The 24,042-nt window shown below is 41.7% G+C and overlaps 1 protein-coding gene across 5 annotated transcripts in view; it reads left to right on the top strand.

The window, feature by feature from the left end:
- Window positions 1-3,351: 3,351 nt before the first annotated feature.
- LOC140737347 (alpha-actinin-1-like) overlaps window positions 3,352-24,042 on the top strand; it is a 157,818-nt gene continuing 137,127 nt past the window's right edge. For 2 of the 5 annotated variants that reach the window (XM_073063791.1, XM_073063790.1), the window contains exon 1: window positions 3,352-3,760. In XM_073063791.1, the coding sequence (XP_072919892.1) occupies window positions 3,635-3,760 (126 nt within the window). In that variant the 5' untranslated portion in view covers window positions 3,352-3,634. The remainder of the gene's footprint in view (window positions 3,761-24,042) is intronic. The other 3 variants (XM_073063789.1, XM_073063788.1, XM_073063792.1) reach the window with 2 other exon arrangements.

Below are 24,042 nucleotides of genomic sequence, written 5' to 3'. Positions count from 1 at the left end.
CACTGAGCAGTGCGGCTCGTTGGGCCAGACGAATCTGTTCTGAGCTGTATCTATTGAGGAAGTTGGACTTCCCCAATCTCTGATCTTTCTTGACCATCTTTTGATCTTAGTTCCCCTTTGTCAGGTCATTGTGAAAGGCAAGCATTTCCTCTAATACCTTTTCTCCTCCCCATCTCGTCTTTCTGACACCCATTTATGGATATTTTTAAACTTTCAATTAAACTCAATCCAATTGCCCAATAAATTAGATTAAATACAATTCAACTGCCTATCTTTAGCTCTAGGGGTTCCCCACTCTCCATATTACTTTTTGCCCTTATTTGTATTTTGTAGGCATTGAAGTTGTAACCTTCCTAATCTACAAGCACCACAGATCAAGAGAAAAGTGGCTATAATAAGGCAGCACGGTAGCGTAATGGTTAGCATGATGATTTACAGTACAGGTGTCCCAGGTTCAATTCACACCACTGCCTGTAAAGACTTTGTGCGCGCTACCCCATGATCTTGTGAGTTTCCTCAGGGTGCTCCGGTTTCTCCCTACAGTCCAAAGACCTACCAGTTGGTATGTTAGTTGGTCTTTGTAAATTGTCTTGCAATTAGACAAGGGTTCAATCGAGAGAATACTCGAAGGGCCAGAAGGGCATATTCTGTGCTGTATAAAATTCAGCACATCCCGATGACTCACACCAACTTTTGCACATGCACCATAGAAAGCATACTATCTGTAGCATCACAGGTTGGTATGGAAACTGCTGTATCCGGGAACACAAGAAATTACAGTGAGTTGTAAGCGTGGCCCAATCCATTACGCAAACCTCCCCTCTATTGATTCCAGCTACAATTCCTGCTACCTTTGGAACATAATTAAGGATCCCTTTCACTCTGGTCATTTTCACAATCCCCCTCCCTGTTTTCCTTTTACAGATCCTTGAAAGGACCTATTCCCTGCTGTATCATAAATATCTTTAAATCAGTTACGAAACAAGAAACCTGAAAGAACCCAATTTTAAAAAAGGACCCACATTCAATGTGTAATAAGAGAGAAAAATCCTGCAAACAATAAAGCAAGCCACAGCATTCAGAACAAAACTGAGCTTATAAACCCGAAGCTCGGAGCAGCCAGAGTAGGCCCATAGTCTCAGTGTCAGTTCATCTCACAAAGAGGCAAATTGCCGTGAAGCTCACAGACACTAAGACCAGAGCAGCTGGGGCATGACACAGCCTCAGTGACAAGGAGTAAAATGTTGTGGAGCAGGACTGGCTCAACCCTTGTCTTCGGTCCCAATACCCTGCCTTTCATTCCAGTTGGTCTAGCATTTACCCCAGAAAGTTGTGGACTTTATATCATTGGGAGTATTTAAAAGAAGCAGCAGAGGCATTTCTGAAAGATCCGGGATTGAGGGCTGCGAAGGGGTTCAAGAGAATGCAGAAGATGGAATCTGGCGGAACAAACTACCAAACTCAATGACAACTTCAATGCTGCTGCTATAAAACTATTGAACAATAAGATGAATTCTTGACCAATCAACCTCATTATGATCTTGTATCTTATTATCTGACTTCACTGCACTTTAGTCTGTAACTAAAATATTTTATTCTGCATTCCATAATTGTTTACTTTCATATTACCTCAATGCATTGTTGGAATGGAACGGTCTGTGTGTGTGGCATGCATGCATGAATGGTAGTGGCATGCAGAGGGCATGCATTGAAAGTGGGGGGGTAGTTTAAAGGGGATGAGAGGGGTAAGTTTTTTACTCTGAGGGTGGTGGATGCTCGGTATAGTGGTACAGGGAAATGCATTAGAGGTTTTTAAGAGACGTTTAGATAGGTTCATGGATATGAGAAAGATGGAGGAGTATGGATATTGTGCAGGTAGGAGGGTTTTTAAAATTTACTTTTTAGCTGGTTCAGCACAGTGTTGTGGGCCAAAGGGCTTGTTCCTCTACTGTACACTTCCATGTTCTAAGTTCACTGTGTGAGGTGTTGCTGTTTCAGAGAACAAGCAGGGTAGTACGACAACAGTGAACAGTAGGGCACTGAGGGGTGCAGTGGAGTAAAGGGATCTGAAATTACAGATCCATAATCCTTGAAAGTTGTGTCAGAGGTAGGTAAAGCCATAAAGAGAGTGTTTGTCGTATTGGCCTTCATAAATCAGAGTATTCAGTATAGGGGTTTGTATGTTATTCTGAAGTTGTATAATATGTTGGTGAGGCTATATTTGGATTATCTCCCTACAGAAAAGATCCTACTAAGATTGAAAGAGTACAGCTGAAAATTCACAAACATGTTACCGGGTCTTGAGGACTGAGTTATAAGGTTAAATAGGTCAGGACTTTATTCCCTGTCTTAAGCTTCCATTGGTCAGGGTCAACTATAGATGTTGTGTCCTAGTAGTTTAGATATGCAAGCCAGGGCAACGCAATATGGATAACAACCTGTGGCCCACATAGCAAGATCTTCCTCTCCACGCAGCTGATGAATCCAAAGGAACGACAGAGGCCGATGCAGTTTGGCACCAGCCGTGTTGCAGAAGTTGCCAGTTGGCATTGAACTCTTCATAGGTAGGGACTCCAGCTCCAGATTTTTTTCCTCAGGGTTCACTCACAAGCTTTATCTGTGAGTGGGTATAGTCATTAGGCAGTGTAGGTTTGAGATCAGAGTTTTCCTTATCGCAGACAAACTGCCAACCTCAGCTGACGAGCCCCATCTGCCCAGAGTGAATGGTTTTGAAGTGTCAGTCACCCATCTTTGCCGCCTCTCCTGCCAGCAGAAATGGACTTAGTTGGTTGCTAAGACTGATGTGAAGGTCCGGAGCTGGACTTATTTGAGGTGCACACCATTGGGAACATTTAATAAGTAGTGGGAGCTTGACCCTATTATCACTCCTGGATATAATAACTTTAAGGAGCCTGCCATCCACGTACGGGGGGTGGGAGGGACGGGAAAAGAAGGAAGGAGGAAGGGAAGATGGGAGAGAGGGGAAAAGGAGGAAGGGGGAAGATGGGAGGGAGGGGAAAGGAGGAAGGGGGGAAGGGAGGAGAAAAGGGGAGAACGAACCAAGCAGGCGCACAGTGAAGAACGGGGGAGGGACAATTCCCGGCGTGCTCGTCGTGGGAGGGGGGGAAGAGAGGTGAGGTTGAGGGGTGGAATAAGGAACGGCGCACGCGCACAGTGAGGAGCAAGGGGCTCCCGGAGTGGACGGCGAGCAGGTTGGCGCCTTTTGGCGCGCGAGCTTGAGCGTGTGCACCGCCGCCGCCCTGACCGGCCGTCCGCAGCAGCAGGAGTGGGGAGCGCGCGGCGGTGCGTGCGCGCGAACGAGAGCGCGCGCGCGCGCGCCCCGGGCGGAAGTGGAGAGGCACACACACATACACACTCACAAGAAGCCGAGCGCAGAGCCTGCTTGGCGGACAGTCGCGGAGGATCGTCGGCTTGTCACGGCTATCGCCGGCGGGGGAAAAAAAAGGGCTTTCCTGATCTACCGTGTGCGTCTATTTAAAAAAACTACATAGTGGGAGACAACAAAGAGTTTTGATCTCGGTTTGGTTGTGATTTTTTTTGTTGATTAATCGTGTCACATTCGGAGACACCTGGAGCAGCTACTGCCCCCCTTCCTCCTCCTCCCCTCCGGAACATGGTGGACTACCACGAAGCCAACTCGCAGTTGCAGCAGCCCAACCATGGCGACTACATGCAGCCTGAGGAGGACTGGGACCGCGATCTGCTGCTCGACCCGGCCTGGGAGCGGCAGCAGCGGAAGGTGAGACAGCAGTGGGGGGTGCGCGCAACCCTGGGGAGGGTAAGCGAGGGTATATAAAGGCCCAGGGATGGGGGCAAGGCTCTTTCTCTGCACATCGACGGGGCATCTCACCCAGGTTTTGCCTTCCTTTCTTACACCCCTCTCAGGTTTTGCCCTTCTTTCTTCCCCCCCCCCCGAATTTGCCCCCCTTTCTTGCCCCCCCAGAATTTGCCCTCTCTTGCTCCCCTAATTTGCCCTCCTTTCCCCCAGGTTTTTCCTCCTTTCCCCCCTCATGAGAAAACTCCTGAACTGTACTTAGCCTGCACCCTTCTGTAAACGTCATCGGCTCTTTGCAATCAGAGTGCCTTAAATTCCTGCAGCTCCCATAAATTTCTAGGTGTGTTACAGGCCGTGCACGCAACTACTATAGTTATGTGACACGCCTGTTAACCCAGAGCTGTAAATATTTCTCCAGTAACTCTCCTTGTACACCGCATGTAGATCGGATTTTGCTTTCCTTACCCCCACACCCCCGCCCCTTACAACGCCTTACTTAAGAACGGCATTTGCTTTCTCCTCCTGCAAAGACTGGGGCACTGAAGATTTGTGATCTAGTGTTTAAGTTGAATTGCAAACCAACGTTATTTGTACACAACAATGTACTGTCTAGTGTACAGAGGATTTTACTTAATGTCAAATATTGTTTTGAGCACTCTGAACTTTTAAGTACGTTGTGGTTTCAGGGGTTTCAATAATACATTAAGCTATAATATGGACCAAGGCAGGCAAATTGCAAGCGGGTAGATTTTTAAAAATTCCGTCTGGAATACAGGGGATGTTGTTTATTAATTTCAAATATCTTTGAGCACTCTGGTCTTTTTTTTAAAGTCCATTTTAGTGATTTCAATAATAACAATGAGTTATAATATGAGCCAGGGAAAGCAAATTGCAAGTGGGTAGATTTGATACTGCAATATAGAGTGGGTTATTTGTTTATAAAGTGCTTGCAAATCTATGTTGTGCCAAGATGAGGCCACCCCTTGGGGTGGAGGAGCAACACCTTGTACTCCAGGTCTCCAACCTCACGGCATGAATATTGTGTCCTTCTAGTTTAAAAAAAATCCCTCCCTTCCCCCTTTTATTCCCAGTCTGGCCTCTTACCACTTCTCACCTGCCTATCACCTCCCCCGGGTCTCCTCCTCCTCCTCTTTCTCCTGTGGTCCACTCTCCTGTCCTAGCATTTTTCTTCCTCTCTATACCTTTCCCACCCACCTGCCTTCACCTATCACCCCCTTGGTTCCCTCCTCCTTTCTTCTATCGTCCACTCTTCTCTCCTTTCAGATTGCTTCCACTCCAGCTCTTTATCTTTCCCACCCACCTGGCTTCACCTATATCCTTCCAGGTAGCCTCCTTCACCTCTCCCCCCACCATTTTTTATTCTTTTCCTCACCTGCCTGTCACCTTTAGGTGACTCTCCTCCTTCCCTTTCTCCTTTGGTCCATTTTCCTCTCCTTTGACATGTTTACTTCATTCACCTGGCTTCACCTGTCATCGTCTGGTTTATCCTCCCCGCACCCTGGCATCTTTCCCCTTCCCTTCCAGACCTGAAGACCATTCTCACCCAAAACATTGGCTGTTTATTTATTTCCATAGATGCTGCCTGACCTACTGAGTTCCTGCAGAATTTGTGTGTGTGTGTGTGGCTCTGGATTTCTAGTATCTGCAGACTTTTGTGTTTATAACTATTCCACCTTTTGCTGTTCCAAAATTTTTCCTGATGCAAATGTGTGAATGTTTTAAATTTTCTTTAAAGCATGAATTAACTTAACACTGAGTTTCAGTACAGCATCTGACTGTCTAGATTAATGTGAAGAAGTTTGTGAAAGTCAATTAAAAGGTAGAGCTAGCTAAATTTGGTATTCATTTTTAAAATTATGCTTGAGGTTTAGTAATTGTAATTATCTTTTGTAAATCAAAAGTGTAGTCTTTTTAATTTATGACACTACACTACATTCCAGGGTTTAATGCATATCTTTAATCTAGAGTTTTCTGATATGGCCCTCCCTGGCTTGCAATTGAAAATATGAACACAATCTGTCTGTGAATAGATTTTTCCTGTCTTTGTAAATAGTGGCCTACACAATCCCCTTTATCCCTCTCCAAGGACGTCATTGGAATTGTCATGCATTCACCTGTAGCACAAAAATATTTGTGCAATATCAAAGCCCAAATCAGAATTTGATTTGATGTATCTTGCATATGTCATGAAATTTGTTGCTTTGTGCAGCCTTACATTGTAATAAATAAATTATAAATTACAATGAGTATATATAAACAATTAATTAGGGCAAAAAGAGGAAAAAGTACTGAGTTAGTATTCCTGGATTCAATGTCCATTCAGAAATTTGATGGTAGCAATGAGAAGACGGTATGTCCTGGATGGTGAGGGTCCTTAATGGTGGATACTGTCTTTTTCAGGCATCGCATTTTGAAGATGCCCTTGATGCTGCAGAGGCAATTGTACATAATGGAGCTGACTGAGTTGACATGTCTGAGCTAACTGAGGCTTTTTCCAATCCTGTGCAGTGCCCCCCCCCCCCCACACCACATTGTGATGCAACCAGTTAGAATGCTCTCCACAGTACATCTTTAGAAATTTGAGAGTGTCTTTGGTGACATACCAGGTTTTCTCAAACTTCTAATGAACTATAGCCGCTTTTGTAACTTCTTTGTAATTGCATCAATATTTTGGGCCAAGGATAGATCTTCAGAGCTGTTGACAGTCAAGAACTTGCTCACCCTTTCCACTTCTGTTACCTTGATAAGGAATAATGTATGTTCCTTCAACTTCCTAGTACAGAAGTCCACAATCATTTCCTTGGTCTTATTGGCACTGAGTGCAAAGTTGTTCGTGTACCACTTAACCAGCTGATCTATCTCACTCTTGTATGTCTGCTTGACACCGTCTGATAGTTTGCCAACAATCGTATCATCAGCAAATTTATTGATGGCATTTGAGATGTGCCTAGCCACATAGTTGTGGGTGTAGAGCAGTGGGCTAAGCACACATCCCTGAGGTATGACAGTGCCCTCTTCTCATTGTTATCATCAGGGAGGAGGAACAGGAGCCTGAAGGCACACGCTCAACAATTCAGGAGCAGCCATCAGATTTCTGAATGGACATTGAATTCATGAACACTACCTCATAATTTTTTGCATTACTTATTTAAATTAACATAGATAGTGTTTATTATTATGTATTGCAATGACCTGCTGCCACAAATAAAAGACAAACTCTGGTCTAGTTTGTCCATGTCATTCCACTAATTTGAGAAGTCATCCAGGTAATGGTGAGCTTCAGGTCTGAAGTTCACTGTTACTGCAGTTATAATGCCCACGGCAGACATGGTAGCTTGCCAGTATAGTGAGACTTAAAATGTCTTTTTTTCCGCAGTAGATTGCACACAACTTTGTGTAGATGCTGACTGATCTGCTGAGTTCTTCTAACATTCTGTATGTGTGTTTTATTAGTTACTGAGACTTTTGGGCAAACTTTCTAGTGCTACAATACATCGTATTGAGCCTGTAGTCTTAGTTTAATACTTATACACTGTTACTACTCTGCTTAAAGGTTTCTACAGTATTAGTTTTGAGGATTTACTAATCTTTACTAATAAGAATGTCTTGACAAGCTGCATCTTCATCTGGTATGTAAGCATCCGCGCGTTGGACTGGAAGCCTGTACAAAGGACTGTGAGGATGGCTGAGAGGATCATGGGTCTCCCTACCATCCATTTGGGACATTTATCAGGAGTGCTGCATATCCCACCCATCCAGCATACCTTTTGACTTTCTACCATCAGGCAGGAGACTTCGATGCATTAAAACAAGAACGGCCAGGATGGGAAACAGTTTCTTCCCTCGGGCCATTAGGCTTCTGAACTCCCTGCTGCATCACATTCGAAGTGTCACTGGTTAATCTGTTGGGCTTTGTTCCAGGTTACATTTGACTACAAATGTGTTCCAAGTATTCTCCTGGCTTTGAGGGTAAGAAAACAAGGCCATTTCCTGACTTGTTTTAATTCTTCACTAATTTAAAAACCTTTTTTTAAAAAAAAGGAACACATGCCTGACCATACTTAATTTATGCACTTTGTTAATTTATGCGTAATTCGTCCGTAGATTTTAACCTTTAAATTGGTGTGTGTGCCACTGTTCTTTATGCCCGGTCCAGAGAAATGCCATCTCATTTGACAGAATATAGTTAAATGACAATAAACTTGACTCTAAGTAAGTTTGACATCTTGAGGCTGGCTACATGATGTCTCTAAAACTTATGAAAAATCTATACTTCAGCAAGATGGATTTCTCGTATTGTGGTTAGAAAGTTAGTTTTGTACTTGCAAGGGGTCAAAAAACTTCCAAGCATGTGTTTTTTTTTAAAGAAATTTTTTTTCAGTTTAGTGGAAGTCTAAAGCAAGTCGGGAAATGGTCTTGTTTTCTTACCCTCAAAGCCAATAGTGTACTTGAACACATTTGTAGTCAAATGCAACTGGGAACAAAGTCTAACTCTGGCTTTACTAGATGTTAGGGTCGTTTGCTTCCTGTTTAAAATGTGACGGTCAAAGTTTTAGTCATAACTAATAGGCTTTGCACTCTAGTTTTGCCTTTTGTTGAAGATTTGACTTCAGGCACAAACTAGTGAATGAGTTTTAAAAAGAATTCCAGATGTCTATGTGCACTTAATCATTGCAAAAATGTTTTTTCATTATGAAACATCTTGTGACTGAAATGTAAAATCTTAAACCACCACATGCAGGTTTTGTGCGTTTATCTTTGTGTCTGTCATACCAGATAAGATGCAAGATGAAGTTGGGGGTCGGTGTGAGTGCAGAGGGAGCAATTTTTTAAAATCAGTTGGTGTCCTTGTAAGTCTGGTGACTAACAACTTGTGATCAGTGTGCAATTAATGTTGAAGATTTGCCGCTAATGTTTGGAAATTCAAACAACAATGTTGCATGATTAGTAACATTAGTAATCATTGTTTTTTTCCAACTAGTTATCGAGTTTGCAGTGATGTCAGCTTTTTATTAGAACTTTATGATGGGTCAACAGCACAATTGGTGATAAATTTTAGCATTTGTTTATAGCCATAACGTGCATTTTAATCTTATGTGCACTTCCATTATTCACGAGGTCACTGATTAAGACCATTCTTGCTGGAGTGTTTTATTCTTGATTTGTTTTTCTAATGAAAATAAGGCACTAACAGGTTCAAGAACAGTTACTACCCCTCAGCCATTAGGCTCTTGAACAAAAGAGGTTAACTACAGTCATCTTTTGACATGTTCCCATATCCACTGATCTAACTGGAAGGACTTGGTCTTCTTGTTTCATGTTTGTGTTATTTATTGCTATTTATTCATATTTGCATGTGTACAGTTTGTCTTCAATGTTCTTGCTCTTATTGATACTATTCTTATAGATTTGCTGAGTATGCCCACAGGAAATTGAATCTCAGGGTTGTATGGAGTGATGTGCTGGCCAGTGGTGTAGTGGCATCTACACTGGAATTCGAGGCAAGTGGTCCCGGGTTTGAATCTAGCTAGCTCCTTGTACGCTTTCTGTCTGTGTTGGGTTGAGCGTTGAGCTAGCAACTCAGCCTTGTTTTCAAAAAAAGACTAAAGAAACAGCAAAAAATACTGCTCGATGTGCCACAAAGCATGGAAAGGAGCAACAATGATGTGAAATATGTACTCCTTTGAACTTTGAATTTTTTAATACTTTGTCTCTGCATCTTATGAAGTTGCAATTTCTCATAGATCTGGAGTTGTCAGTACTTCATCCGGTGTAGTGTGTGAAATCAAAGGCAAGTACGCAGCTGATAAAAACAGATTTTAGTGCAAATTTTTTTTCAGTGGCGGGGAAGATTTACTGGCGAAGTGTAAAGTGTCTGGTTGACTTTTGGTAGAGAAAACTGATTTGTCAATGATAGTTGCTTAGTATTGATAACTTGGAGATTGGGTGTCATTGCGAGGAGCTCTAGAGCCCTTCCACCTAAATTGAGGGTGAAGTTTGATTGATCTAAGCTTCAGACCAATTTGAAAAGAGTGGTAGCGGGGTCCAGGCACAGAGCATATTAATGTGACAGGACCCAGGTCCTAGTACAGGAACGACCTGATGTTTGGACATTTTAAATGCCAGGCCAGATGGTGTTGGGACTGGATGCGAGGGCTAGGCCAGTTCAGTTCGCTGTTTTGTGACATTTGCTCCATTAGGCTGTGGGCTGCTTCAGGCTTTGTGTCAGAGAGCTCTGTGACAATTTGCTCCACTGTGTGATGAGCTGACGCTGTAGGCCTGCTCTAGGCTTCCTGTCTATGGATTTACTTTTGTTCTGAATGCTGTTGCTTGCTTTTATTGTTTGCATGATTTGTATTTTTTTGCTCTCTCTGCACATTGGGAGTTTGTTGGATTTTTTTTCAAATTTTTTTTGTATTGTGGCTGCTTGTAAGGAGGTGAATCTGAGGGATGTATAATGTGTACATAATTTGATAAATATACTTTGAACTTTGAGCTGGCTGATAATACCTAATGATACCTAAAGCAGTCTTAGACATGAACCATGGGAGGTGCTTGATGGGTTACATTGTTTGACCCCCCCCCCCCCCATTTGACCTTCTAACCAGTGGTGGTGATTTTTGACTGTAGAAGGTGGCTCTTGAGGTATGAGGAATAATCTTCTTAATGCTTTTTAGGATCTCGTTGTGGACTTTTTTTTCCTCAGGGTGATATTCTGGAGCATGAGCAGAGTGATAGACTGTCATTTTTCTTACAGGTGATTGGTACTGTATAAGGTCTGTTTCTTGTATGCTTCAGTAACTGGTTCATGGCATGTGTCTGATTAACCTGCATGGGTGATCTCCATATTGCATCTCTGACTGAGGATGGCATTATCTTGGTTCTAGAATGAGGGTGTACAATAGTGCTCTGTTTATCCCTGCAGGTTAACCCCAGTCTTGTGGAGGAAACTTTAGAGATTGTGTGCAATATTGCGGCAAGGGTGGAACATAAAAGAATTGGATGCAAAAATAGTCCATTTGGCCTATTGTTCTGTTATTTAGTGACATGGTAGCTGATTGTGACCTTGAAGCCATCTTCCTTTAAGAATGGTTGGTGTTTAAGGCAGCAATGATGATCCTCCATCTCTCTGTCCTTGGCCATCTTCTCTATTGTGTGCCAGGTGTGGTTCAGGGTCCTCATTCGTGCCTTCCGGTAGGGTACCAAGTTAGATTTGGTCTCCTGTGTTTTTTCTGCCCTTCAGGATTCTGATGAAGTGCAGTCTTGATGATGGAGTGGGCCTCTCTTCTCATCCGATGTTTCCTTGTGATGATTGTGGCCATTTCCTCTTGAAGAGTAGCGGGTGGTTGGAGAGTTTTCTTGGCCAGAAAATTCAGAGGATCTTCTGGAGGCTCATGGTGTGGAACGACGACAGCTTAGCAAGGTCACTGTCTGTCATGCACCAGCATTCTGACCCGTACAAGAGTGTGGACAGAACAGAGCTCCGATACAACTTCACCTTGGTGTGGATGCTCTACTTGGTTGATCCCTATATGTTGCTCGTTAATTTCAAGACATTACTAAAATCTCTTGGGAGAGTTTTCAATGATTTGCTGTCCTCCAGTTGAAGAAATTTATTATCTCAGTCATAAATGGCCAACTCAGAGTTTCAGAGTACATTTATTATCAAAGTATGTATGCAATATTCAACCCTGAGGTTCGTTGATGTAGTCATTGCTGTGAAGATGCTTGTTGCCTACCTTGATGGATGCTGTTTACATTGCAGTCACAGAAACAGTCCTTTTGGCCCATCTAGTCTGTGCTGAACTGTTATTTGACCCTGACCATAGCTCCCTGCGCCCCGCACCACTTCAGCTGGCAGCTTGTTCTGCACTTATTTATTTATTAAGATACCGTGTAGAATAGACCCTTTTGTCCCTTCAAGCTGTGCTGCCTAGCAGCCCCTGATTTAACCCTAAGCAAATCACGGGACAGTTACAATGACCAGTTAACCTACCTGGTATGTCTTTGAACTGTGGGAGGAAATTGAAGCACCTGGAGGAAACCCATGTAGTCAACGGGTGAATGTACCAATTCCTTTCAGGCAGTGGTTGGAATTGAACCCACGTCACTTGTACTGTAAAATAAACAATAGTATTTATGAAGGGCTATACATAAAAATTGACAAACAACCAATGTGCAAATACAAAAATTAAATAATACTGAGCATATCATTGAGGCACGCAAGCCTCCAAACCCGGCAACAAGGTGGTTGTCCTCTTGGCCGGTAGAGTTGTATTACTCTACTCTTACTTGCAGCTGTCCAGTGGTGTAGTGGCATTGGCAGCAGACTACGAGGCGAGTGGCCCCGGGTTTGAATCCGGCCGACTCCTTGCACCCTTTCCACCCATGCTGGGGCTGAATGTCGAACTAGCAACTCTTTCTTGCGGAAAAACAGCAGACAAATTGCTAAAGAAATAGCAAGGTTGCAGCCTGATGCGCCTTAAGTGTGGAGAGGAATATCCTCCTTACTTATCAGGTATAAACATGATTCAGTGGTATACTTCAAGCGTTAGTCAGATGTCATTCCGGAAACCCTATTTTTGGAAAAGTATTCCTATTGGCTGCCTATTAAAGCTTTTGGAACAAAGTAATAGTGTTGCAGCAAAAAAAAAGGCTTTGTGAGGTCCAAGTTACCTTGTAAAGAATATTGCATCATCGTTTAAGCTGCAATCTTGTTGAATTGCTGTAATCAATTCCAGGAATTTAAGCAATGTCCAACCAGCCTGTAGTGTTTATATGATTGTAATCTTAGTACCTCAGCCCTCATTGCCCAATTAACCTCTTCTCTTTTTGCCTCGCCTGTTAAGTACCTCCTTTGTAAAGAGCATAGCAAATGTAGGATGATTGAGCTAGTATAAAGTGGGTTAGCTGACAAAGTGGAGAATTAACCAGATGTATTTTCCACAGCCGTACTCTTTGCCGATCCTGCAAAGCAAAAATATTTAGAGTTTAGTATTAGATTCTTGCTGCTGATTGCATGATTTTATTTTTTCACGTATGGGGTTCCATGGTTTTTTTTTGTTTTGCGGTTCTCTGGAGTAGACTAATCTTAGTTGCACAGAGTTTTGGTTGCCCCACTATAGGATGGTGAGGGTTTGAGGATGGCCCAGAAGAGGTTTACCAGGGTGCTGCCTGGTTTATCACAAGAGGCTGGATAAACTTGGGTTGTTTTCTCTGCAGTGACAGCTGAGGGGAGATCTGATAGAGGTTTACAAGATTATGAAAGGCATAGATAGAGTGAATGGAGAGTATCTGTTTCCCTGGGTTGAAATGTCTAGGACTAGATGGCATGCATTGAAGGTGAGGGGGGGTATGTGAGGGGTAAGTTTTTTTCCTCAGAGTGGTGGATGCCTGCAATGTATCTCCTGGTATGGTGGTAGGGGCAAATACATCAGAGGCTTTTAAGAGATGTTTGGATAGGCACATGGATGTAAGGAAGCTTGAGGGATATGAATATGATGTAGGTAGGAGGTTTTCAGCCTGTTCCTGCTCTGTACTCTTTTATGTTCAATGAATACTGCATACATACTTCGATGATAAATGTACTTTGAACTTTAGTTAATGTGGAGGAGGAAGCAAATTGATGCTTAAAATGTAGTACAACCACATGCCTTTTCATTGGCTGATTTAAAATTATTTTGAAATGCCATTAGAACCTCTGCAAGCCTTTGTTTAAAAATAATCACCAGGGCAGTTGCTATACCTGACTCTACATCCTGTCGTTTCCTCTGTTTGTCAGTCAACTTTTAAAATTAAGGTTTTTCTTCGTGACAAATTTATATTTGGTTTTGCTTTGCCTCTGCAGATTCGGACACTAACAGCTTTTTTTAAAGTAGGTCCTAATTGGCTTAACTAGCTGTTGTAATAAGAGCTGTTTGGTGAGAGGATAATGTTGCCTGGCGGACAATCTGTGGTCTTTGAAAATATGCTTAGGATCTGTTTTAACTATTTAAATTGGGCAAGCTTTTCAGCCCTGCTCAGTGCATCTGGGAAAATCATAATGATATTGTAGTGCTCTCAATACAGCATGGAAACGCCACTTTTGCATTTTTTTGGAATTTTTCTAGTACCTGGTTGTGAACTTTAAACAGATCTGTAACATATGATACCAGTGTTGTTCAAAATGAATTCTGGTCACTGATATTTAATCATTATTTTATTGAAATCCTACAAAAGGTAGTGGATTTGTCTCAGTACATTACGCGTAAAGCCCTCCCAACCATTGACCACATCTACATGAAACTGCTGTCGTAAAAGCAGCATCCGTCATCAGAGATCCCCACCACCCAGGCCATGTTCTCTTCTTGCTGCTGCCATCAGGTAGAAGGTCCAGGAACCTTAGGACTCACACCGCCAGGTTCAAGAATAATTACTACCCACAACCATAAGGCTTTTGAACAAAAGAAGCTAATTACACTCGCCCATCCATTGAGATGTTCCTACAACCAATGATCTCACTTTAAGGACTCTTTATCTCATTATCTCATGTTCTCATTATTTATTGCTATTTACTTACATTTACATTTGCACAGTTTGTTGTTGTATGCACTGGTTGGTCTTTCATTGATCCTGTTATAGTTACTATTCTATAGATTTGCTGAGTGTGCCTGAAAGATAATGAATCTCAGGCAGTATATGAGAGGTATCTACGAGTCATAGAAAAGTAGAGCACAGGAGCAGGCCCTTTGGCCCAACTAGTCCATACCAAACTATTTAAATGACCTGCAGTGGGACCATAGCTCTCCATACCTCTACCATCAACATACCTATCCAAATTTAATTTAAACATTGAAATCGAGCCTGACTGTTCCACTTGTGCTGACAGGTCGCTCTACACTGCTGAGTGAAGAAGTTTTCTCCTCTTGTTCCCCTTAAATATTTCACCTTTCACACATGACCTTTACTTGGTGTCCAACCCAACCTCAGTGGAAAAAGCCGACTTGCGTTTAACCTACCTATACCCCTCATAATTTTGTATACATCTATCAAATCTCCTCTCAATCTTCTACATTCCATGCAATAAAATCCTAACCTATTTAATCTTTCCTTACAACTCGGGTCCTCCAGACCCAGCACCATCCTTGTAAATCTCTCTGTACTCTCTTGCCTTATTTGCATCTTTTCTGTAGGCAAGTGACCAAAACTGCACACAATACTCTAGATTAGGCCTCACCAATGTCTTATACAACTTCAGTGGGAGAGCCCTGTGTTATGTAGAGTTTTACAGAATGAGAAATGATCTCATTGCCACAAAATTCCCGCAGGGTTTGCCGTGAATGTTTTCTGTGGCTAAATTGTCTGGAATTGGGTCATTCTTAGAATAACGAGTAAGCTAGTTACAAATTGTTGAGACATTTCTTTATTTGGATGGTAGTAAATTCTTTGACCTGAGGCTATAGAAGCCCATTCACTGAGATGAAAAATGGAGACTTATCTGCACCAAGGTGGAAGTTGAGGTTCATCTAATGAAGGGCCTGTCACACATTCCTGCTGCTATTTTTGGTTATGAAAGTAAGTAATTCTTGATCCAGAGGGCTGCTTCAGAGGAAGACTTTCACTTGTGGTCCTCCACTGTCTAGGAGGCTGAGTTAGTTGCATTTGTATAATTTTTTAACTGCATTGTCTCTGTATTATGTGCTGAAGTGGGAAAGGGAGCCAGTCAATGTAGTCTACACTACACATCTTCTATAGATGTGTAGTGGACAGTATATTGACTGGCTGCATCATGGCCTGGTAGAGAAACACCGATGCTTTTGAATGGAAAAATTCTACAAAAAGGTAGTAGGTTTAGCCCGGTGCATCACGGGTAAAGCCCTCCCAACCATTGAGCACATCTGCGTGAAACCCTGACATAGGAAAGGAACATCCATCATCAGAGATCCCTGACATTCAGGTCATGCTGTCTTCTAACTGCTGTCATTGGGTAGATGATACAAGAGCCTCAGGACTCACTCCACTAGGTTAAAGAGCTGTTAATGTCTCTCAACCATCAGGTGCTTGAACAAAAGAGGTTAGCTACACTCACTTGCCCCACAACCACCAATCTAACTTTAGGGACTCAATATCACAAGTCTTGTTATTTTTGCTATTTATTGATATTTGCATTTGCACAGTTTGTTGTCCTCTACACTATGGTTGATCTTGCATTGATTCTGCTATAGTTACTATTCTGTAGATTTGCTGAGTATGCCCACAGGAAAATTAATCTCAGGGTTGTATATGGTGCATTATGATAATTAAATTTACTTTGAACTTTTTGATCCAAAGAGCTGCTCCAGAGCAAGGCTTTCACCGGTAGCTTTGATCCACACCCCCTCCATGCCTAGGAGGCTGAGTTAGTTGTTTGTGTATAATTTCATAACTGCACTATTATATGCTGAGGTAGGGAAGGGAGATAGTGATAATTGTCATAGACATACATCACTGTCCTTTCAGCTGACTGTTCATGGGTTCAAAGGCCAGAATCCTCCACTGTCTCCAGAATAATCGCATTGTTTCCTAGTGTGGTGACCAGAACAATACATCTTAGTCAGTCCAAATCAGTAGCAGGAAGGGAACAGGAGGGGCAAGTTTGTGTTTGGTTGCCGTTGAACGGCAGTTACTTAACCACATTGCCATTTTAATATTTCGTTTTAATCTCAAGTGCTTCAGTGTTTCAATGTCCACACGCAAAGATTAAAAAAAAGTTGTGAGCCAGTATTCGTGGATTCAGTGTCCATTACGAAATTGGATAGCAGGGAAGAAGCTGTTTCTGAAAAGTAGCATGTGTGCCTTCAGGCATCTGTAGTTCTTCCAGAAGGTCGCAATGATAAGAGGGCATGTCCTGGGTGATAGGGGTCCTTAATGATGAACACTGCCTTTCTAAGATATCACTCTGGATGCTGGGGAGGCTAGTGCCCATGATGGAGCTAACTAAGTTTACAACCCTCTGCAGCTTATTTCAATCCTGTGCAGTAGCCATCCGCCACCCCCACATAACAGACAGTGATGCAGCCAGTTAGAATACACTCCATGGCACATTGGTGGAAATTCACAATTGCATTCAACAAATTGGTTATGAAGTTACATGAGTTATTTTAAAGTGTAGCTTTGTGACCCGGGCACTAAAACATCAAAGCATTTTCTCAAACTTTGCAGCCAAAACCAATGCATTGGTACAGGTAATATAAGCACTTCCAAAGACACAATGATGACTGGGTCCTTAAATGACTGGGTAAGGTCTGAATTATAATAATTTGTTTTAATCTTTGCTACCTGTAACACCTATATGTTGAGCTGATGGTGCCAAGGCATTAAGCTGGTTGATGTGTTAATCAACAGCAGAGAGATTTGGTGCATTTCGAAACTGTCTCCTAATAAATTGAGTTCGCGTTATCTCTGTTCAGGTAAATTCTGGAGTTAGGGTATATATAAACATTAATTTCAGCAGCAACCAATCTTCCTGTTTGAGTGGATTGTAGATTGAATGTACAACAATAGCCTTCCTGAAGTAGCAGTCTTCAATATGATGCCTGTAGACTTGTTTTGCTAGAATAAAGGCTTTCATATCCACTAGCTTCAGTGACTCTTGGGTGACTTTGTTCACAGGTACAACAATCTCTCCCTCTTGTTTTTTTAAGTAAAAGAAAGTGACATTAAATTGTGCTGTTAAGGCTGGAGATTTGAATCAGAACAGAAAAAATCTGTTTTCCTCATTTGTTATGTCTTTCAGTACAGGCTGATACAAATTGGAAATAATATTGATCTCTGGAGCATCCCAAGTAGTATCCTTACTGTATCTTGTCCTCCAATGTCTGTCTCTCTGACACCCCTCCCCTCGATATTGTGTGTTTGTTGGTCTTTTTTATAATGGACTATTTTGGGTTTCTTGTTTTGTGGCTGCCTGTAAGGAGACGTATCTCAAGTATATTATTTCCAGTACATACCTTGATAATAAATGTACTTTTAACTTTAATGCTCCTCCATCAAAGTCTGTTGGATGAATAAGCCATGGGATCTTGCAGTATGATATAATTGTGAGCGGCACAGTAGTGTGGAGGTAGCATGATGCTTTACAGTACCTGTGAACCACGTTCAATTCACGCCACTGCCTGTAAGGCGTTTGTGTGTTCTCCCTTTGACAGTGTGAGTTCCTCTGGGTGCTCCAGTTTCCTCCCACAGTCCAAAGACCTACTGGTTGGTAGGTTAATCGGTCATTGTAAATTGTCCCAAAATTAGGCTGGGGTTAAATCGGTAATTGCTGAGCAGCGTGGCTTGAAGGCCAGAAGGGCCTATTCCATGCTGTATCTATAATAAATGAATGGAAATTGGAGTATCGCTTCCATGGGTTGTTGAAATCCAACTGTTAGAACTTTTTAATATGGATTCAATACTGGCCTATTGGTATTTTTCTAGTGACCACCTCAAATGTCGGCTTTCTCAATGTCTTGATTTTTATTTTGGTACTGTGAAATGAACAATACTTTACCTACGTTAAAGCAGATATTTTTATCATCTTTATGTAACCGCTGCATTTGTGCAGATACTGACTGATCCTTTTGTTTTTAACCTCATTTGGTGCCTACTTAATGTAGCACCTTTTCACATATCAAAGTTTCAGAAGTACTGTTCATCCAGTGAATAGCTTTTGTATTGTAGTTGTTGATTAATAATACTTGGCACCCAGTTTGAATACTGCAAGCTCCTCAGAAATGGCACTGAATTGAGCTTCTCGTTATTGTATTGACTTAGTTGAATGTTGGGTTGTAGCCAACATAGTTTGAAGAAAGAAGTGGGAGTTGTATGCTTGCATGTTTTAAATTATAAAATTCCATCTGTTTTTATTCAATGTTGTGTTAGATTGTTGTTTATATAGAAGGCCTAATGGATTTCCATCTCCCTCTTACTAAAGTTAAAAGTAAATTTTATTGTTATTTTTCCTGTGGGCATACTCATCAGATCTATAGAATAGTAACTATAAACAGGATCAATGAAGATAAACCAGAGTGCAGAAGGCAACAAACTGTGCAAATGCAATTATAAATAAATAGCAATAAATATTGAGAACATGAGATAATGAGATGGAGTCCTTAAAGTGAAATCATTGGTTGTAAGAACATCTCAATGGATGGACAAATGAGTGTTGTTATCACCTTTGTTCAAGAGCCTAATGGTTGTGGGGTAGTAACTGTTTGAACCTGGTGGTGTGAGTCCTGAGGCTCTTGTACCTTCTACCTGATGGCAGCAGTGGGAAAATAGCATGGCCTAGGTGGTGAGGATCTCTGATGATGGATGCTGCTGTCCTATGACAGTGTTTCATGTAGATGTGGTCAATGGTTGGGAGGGCTTTACCCATGATGTACTGGGTTGAATTTACTACGTTCTGTAGGATTTTTGATTCAAGGGCGTTGGTGTTCCCATACCAGGCCGTGATGCAGCCAGTCAATACATTCTGCACTACACATCCGTAGAAGTTGTCAAAATGTTAGAAGTCATGCTAAATCTCTGCAGACTCCTAAGCAAGTAGAGGTGGTGCTGTGCTTTCTTTGTAATTGAATTTTATGTGCTGGGTCCAGGACAGTTGATGATACCCAGGAGTTTAAAGTTGCTAATAAGCTTGTGCTGTTGATTTTATAACTCCATGAATACAATAAAGCCTACCTTTTTAGTCTGGGAGTTTCAACTGAGATCAGCAGCCCGTCAGCACTTTGTATCCACACTTAATAGAAATTTATGGATTATTGAAGTGCACATTTAGTCTCATGCTGAGTCAAGGTTGCTCTAAGTTTGGTCTTGGAGTGTGACATATAAATGGAAGCCAAGGAATGATTATTAAGTCAGCTGCTAGTTTCACCCATTTTCTTTTTTGCAAAATATTTAATTTATGTTTAATTACTGATTTTTTAAAAAAAATGGCAGCAGTCTGTCTAGATCTGATTATAGAGAATGTCGTCTTCCTCATTGGTACCTGATACTTTATTTGCAAGTTAAATGACATGCTTTAAGAACTGAGTTACTTTCTGGATATTAATTTCATTGGATTTAAAGTTGCTAAATACACTGTTTCACTCTTGTTTCAGGGATTACTGATCCCACTGCATTACAATTAGCCTATGCACAGGTTTAAATTGAAGACTGATGCTGCTGGAAAAAAGTTGTGGCTTGTATTTTGTATTTAACTATTGCAGTTCCGATATTTCCATTAAACACATCGGTGCCCAAACTTGTTTCTTTAACGTTAGCTGCTGAAAATGAAAGCCCTGCTTAAATTTTCTTTGCTTTTAAAAATGGGTATTATTTGAAGCATTGTAGCACTTACCATAAAACATTGAATAACACTGGGCAACCAAGATTTTTCTTCCTTAATACTTTTGGGTGTGTCTTAAGGATGGTGGGCTATTGATCATGAAAATCACCATTGAATTTCCCCTATCACATGCCATTTAAAAAAAAGTCTACATTTGTGATTTTAAATTCATAATTTAAGTCAGAATAACTAATACCAAGATTAAGGATGACAGTTTTGTTGGTCCATAAGCCAAACAGGTAATCGATAACAGGGAATTCAAAGAACTGGAGAAAATTGCATAAAAGTTATTTAAGGATTTTGAAAATTTTCTTATCAACTACAGAGCACCGAGCTATGTGCAGCTGGTTGACAACATGCTTCAAGCATACAAATCCAAGAAGTGTAACAGGTTACTAAAGATTCATTTTCTGCATTCCCATTTAGATTTCTTCCCTGCAAATCTTGATGCTGTCAGTGACATGCATGGTGAAGGGTTTCACCAAGACATTGCATTCATGGAGAAACTGTATTGGGGCAACTGGAATCATCAATTGTTGTTGGACACTTAAGTGAGAAGCCTCAGACACACGAAAATAATCAACAAAACATTTTTAGGTCTGTTGAATTATTGCAAAGTGTTAGCACCGTTATGCAATTAACCACATTATATTCAATAAAAGTTAATTTCTTCTTTCTCCAAATTCCTATGAGATACAAGTAGTTTAAGATTCTATTTGTGTTCAGCTTCAAGTGGTCTATCATAACCAAATAAAATTCTGAGAAAGCATCACTTGAAAAATTTTGTTGTCGTTGGTATTCAGAATTGAATAACTAGAACAATGTAGATTCATTATGGAAAATCTCAATGATCTTAATAGACAACATTAATGCTGCTAGTTTGACTAAATGTCCCTGTTCCATGTTTTGATTATCAAGATTAAACCAACTGGATAACATTCCTGCTGCTGCCTGTGAGGAGCTCCCCGTGACCATGTGGGTTTCCTCCAGGTACTCCAGTTTCCTCCTACAGTCCAAAGAAGTACCATTTGGTAGGTTATTTGTTTATTTGAAAATTGTCCCATGATTATTATTATTTCTGCCTGTTACGGCGCTGGCATTCAGAGTAGCAATGAACGTCCTCCAGCTCTGTCTGTCCCTGGCCACCTTCTCTATTGTGCCCCAGGTGTGGTTCAGAGTCCTCATTTCTGTCTCTACGGTACAGCGCCAACTTGTCTTTGGTCTTTCTTCTGCCCTCCAGGGGCCCAGTGAAATGCTGTCTTGATAGATTGGCCCTCTTTTCTCATCACGTGCCCAATCAATCTGCAGCATTTCCTCATGATGATTGTGGCCGTGTCCTCTTGGTGACACTGAAGGAGTAGGGCATGGTTGGAGATCTTTCATAGCCAGAAAATACAGAGGATCTTCCAGAGGGTCATGGTGTGGAATGACAAGGTCACTCTCTGACAAGCTTGGCAAGGTCACTCTATCATGCACCAGCATTCTGATTCATACAGGCATTGGACAGAACACAGCTCCGGTACAACTTCACCTTGGTGTGGATCCTGTGATTAGGCTAGGGTTAAATCAGAGAATTGCTGGCATGGCTCGGCGGGTCAGAAGGGCCTATTTTGCTCTCTATTTCAATAAATTGAAACAAAAATAATCTGATCAACCAGACCAAAAGACCTTGGTTATATACATAAATAATTTTCTCAGCCCAAATTGTCCATCCATGCCAAGGTGCTTACCTGAGGTAGGGCAGTTTGTTTCCTATCCCTCTAAGCCAGTTTTATCCATGAACCTGTCTAAATATGTTTGCACATCTAAAGCATAGATTTGAACGCTTAGTCCTAACTCCCTGACTCCAGGGTGGAGGGTTAACTTTAAATGTGGTAGATTCCTGGAAAGACAATTGTGTTTGCGGTGGAGTGGAGACACGTCTCTACCAAAGGAGGTGTAAGGTGCTCCTTTCCTTTGCTAACCTGCATATCACCCTTGGTCACCTGCCTAGCATTCCCCCATTTTGCACCTCCCCCCCACCCCCTCAAGATTAGAGTGATGTGAAGCCATGGGAGCAGGCAGTGGATGGTCATATGAGCAGCTAGTGCATATTGCAAATCCTGGTTATGCAGCCGCTGATGCACCAATCTCTGAAGAGTATTGATGATGGCTGGGGTCACCCTTCTTGCAAAGACATTGCCCAAAGGAAGGCAATGGCAAGAGACTTCTGTAGAAGTTTGCCAAAGACCATGATCAGCTATGTCATACAACCTGGCACATAATGGTGATAAATGATGAAGTAGTGTTTAGAGACATGTGTGCTGACACCATAATCACTCACCAATGATCCAGTGGGGCATCCTACTACTCAATCAGGCAGTACTCTCACTAACCTACCTGTTACAATTCAGTGCCCTTTTCCCCCCCATATGCTTATACTGCATCCTGTATCCTGACAACTGCAAACACCGTCCTTTTCCTGAATAGGCTGTGAGCACACTGGCCCAACTGAAATCTTCTGCACACTTGTGTGACATACAAAGTTTTACTTGAATATAGCAATTTTCTGCCATTGTTTATTTTAATGAAAAACTTTAAGGCAGCTATCAAAGATTCAAAATTCTAAGTATGTTTATCATTATCATCTATTATGCAGTGTACAACCCTGAGATTCATCTTCTCCACAGATGGCCATGAAACAAGGAAAACCAGGGAACCCGTTCAAAAAAGAACATCAAACACCCAGTGCACAAAAAAATAACAAATTGCACAAATGGCAAAAAACGTGCAAAAAATAGAACATCACACCATAGAGTCATTAGAAAAAGTCTTGGAATGTGCCGTTCAATTTAGCGTTGTGACTTTCGCCTTCAGCAGGCTGCAGAGCCAGTCCGCCCCGATCAAAATTGCACAAAATAACAATTAAAAAAAAAGTGTAACCAGAAACACATATAACATGAACTGCAGAGGCAATCCACAAAGTATGTCAATTAAACCTTTCACAAGTCCCTAGACTGCTGTAATATCGAGAGAGAGATGGAGAGAAAGAGACGTCGGTCAAATGCAGGCATCCTCCTCTGGGATCAGTGAATGAGAGGGAGACCAGTCAAACACAGGCAGATGGTGCTGTACACATGCTCTCCTTTCACTCTCGTCCCTGTTATCTTGATCTTGCTCAGTGTTTTAATCGACGAGGAAAGGAGTTGACCTTGGTCTGAAGGCCGAACACTCTGCTCAAAACTTTGCCAAACTCCCGTGGAGACACAAAATGCCAAACTGCTCAGTCGGTCTGGAATCACACCACAAGATGTAATTTGTGCACCGATTAGTAGCAGAATCATATTTGAAGGAAGTTGTTTCATGAACTGTCTGAAGGACATCACTTTTGGTTGCGTTGTTCAGTGGCACCATCTTCAAAGCTAGTTTAATAACATGACTTCAGTATATAATAGATTGCAATACTGTTTGTTTCTTGCTTGAGTTGGAGAGTCAGAGTAAAGCTGGTATAAATTTCCTTTGCTCCTTTCCTGGCACTGGGCTATGCTGAAGCCCAGAAGCTGGTTATTGTGCCAACACTGCCACAAGGTTGATAATGCAGGCTAGAGGAATACATCTGTCTTACTTGTGAACCAGTTGTTGTGTGTTGTACAGCTGAAAGTGAATGCTCATACCCAGATGTCTCTGCCAGAACATTCTGTAATGTTGTTTCCCCAATGCTTCAGTGCAGCCTGTCACCTTTTGTCCAGCATCTTCTGAACTACAGCCAAAGGCACAGAGAAGCTATTAACAGAATTTCCCTACAAAATGCCTCAAATTTTTCTGCCTTAATAGGCTATGTTTGGTTCTTAGCTGTAGCTACTGCGTTAACATGCAGACCTTCGGCAGTCTCTACCACAGTGTAGAAAAATCTTTTTCG

Source organism: Hemitrygon akajei, chromosome 12, assembly GCF_048418815.1.
Source record: "Hemitrygon akajei chromosome 12, sHemAka1.3, whole genome shotgun sequence".
NCBI classification, from domain to species: domain Eukaryota; kingdom Metazoa; phylum Chordata; class Chondrichthyes; order Myliobatiformes; family Dasyatidae; genus Hemitrygon; species Hemitrygon akajei.
This window is presented reverse-complemented; position numbering and strand designations above follow the sequence as displayed.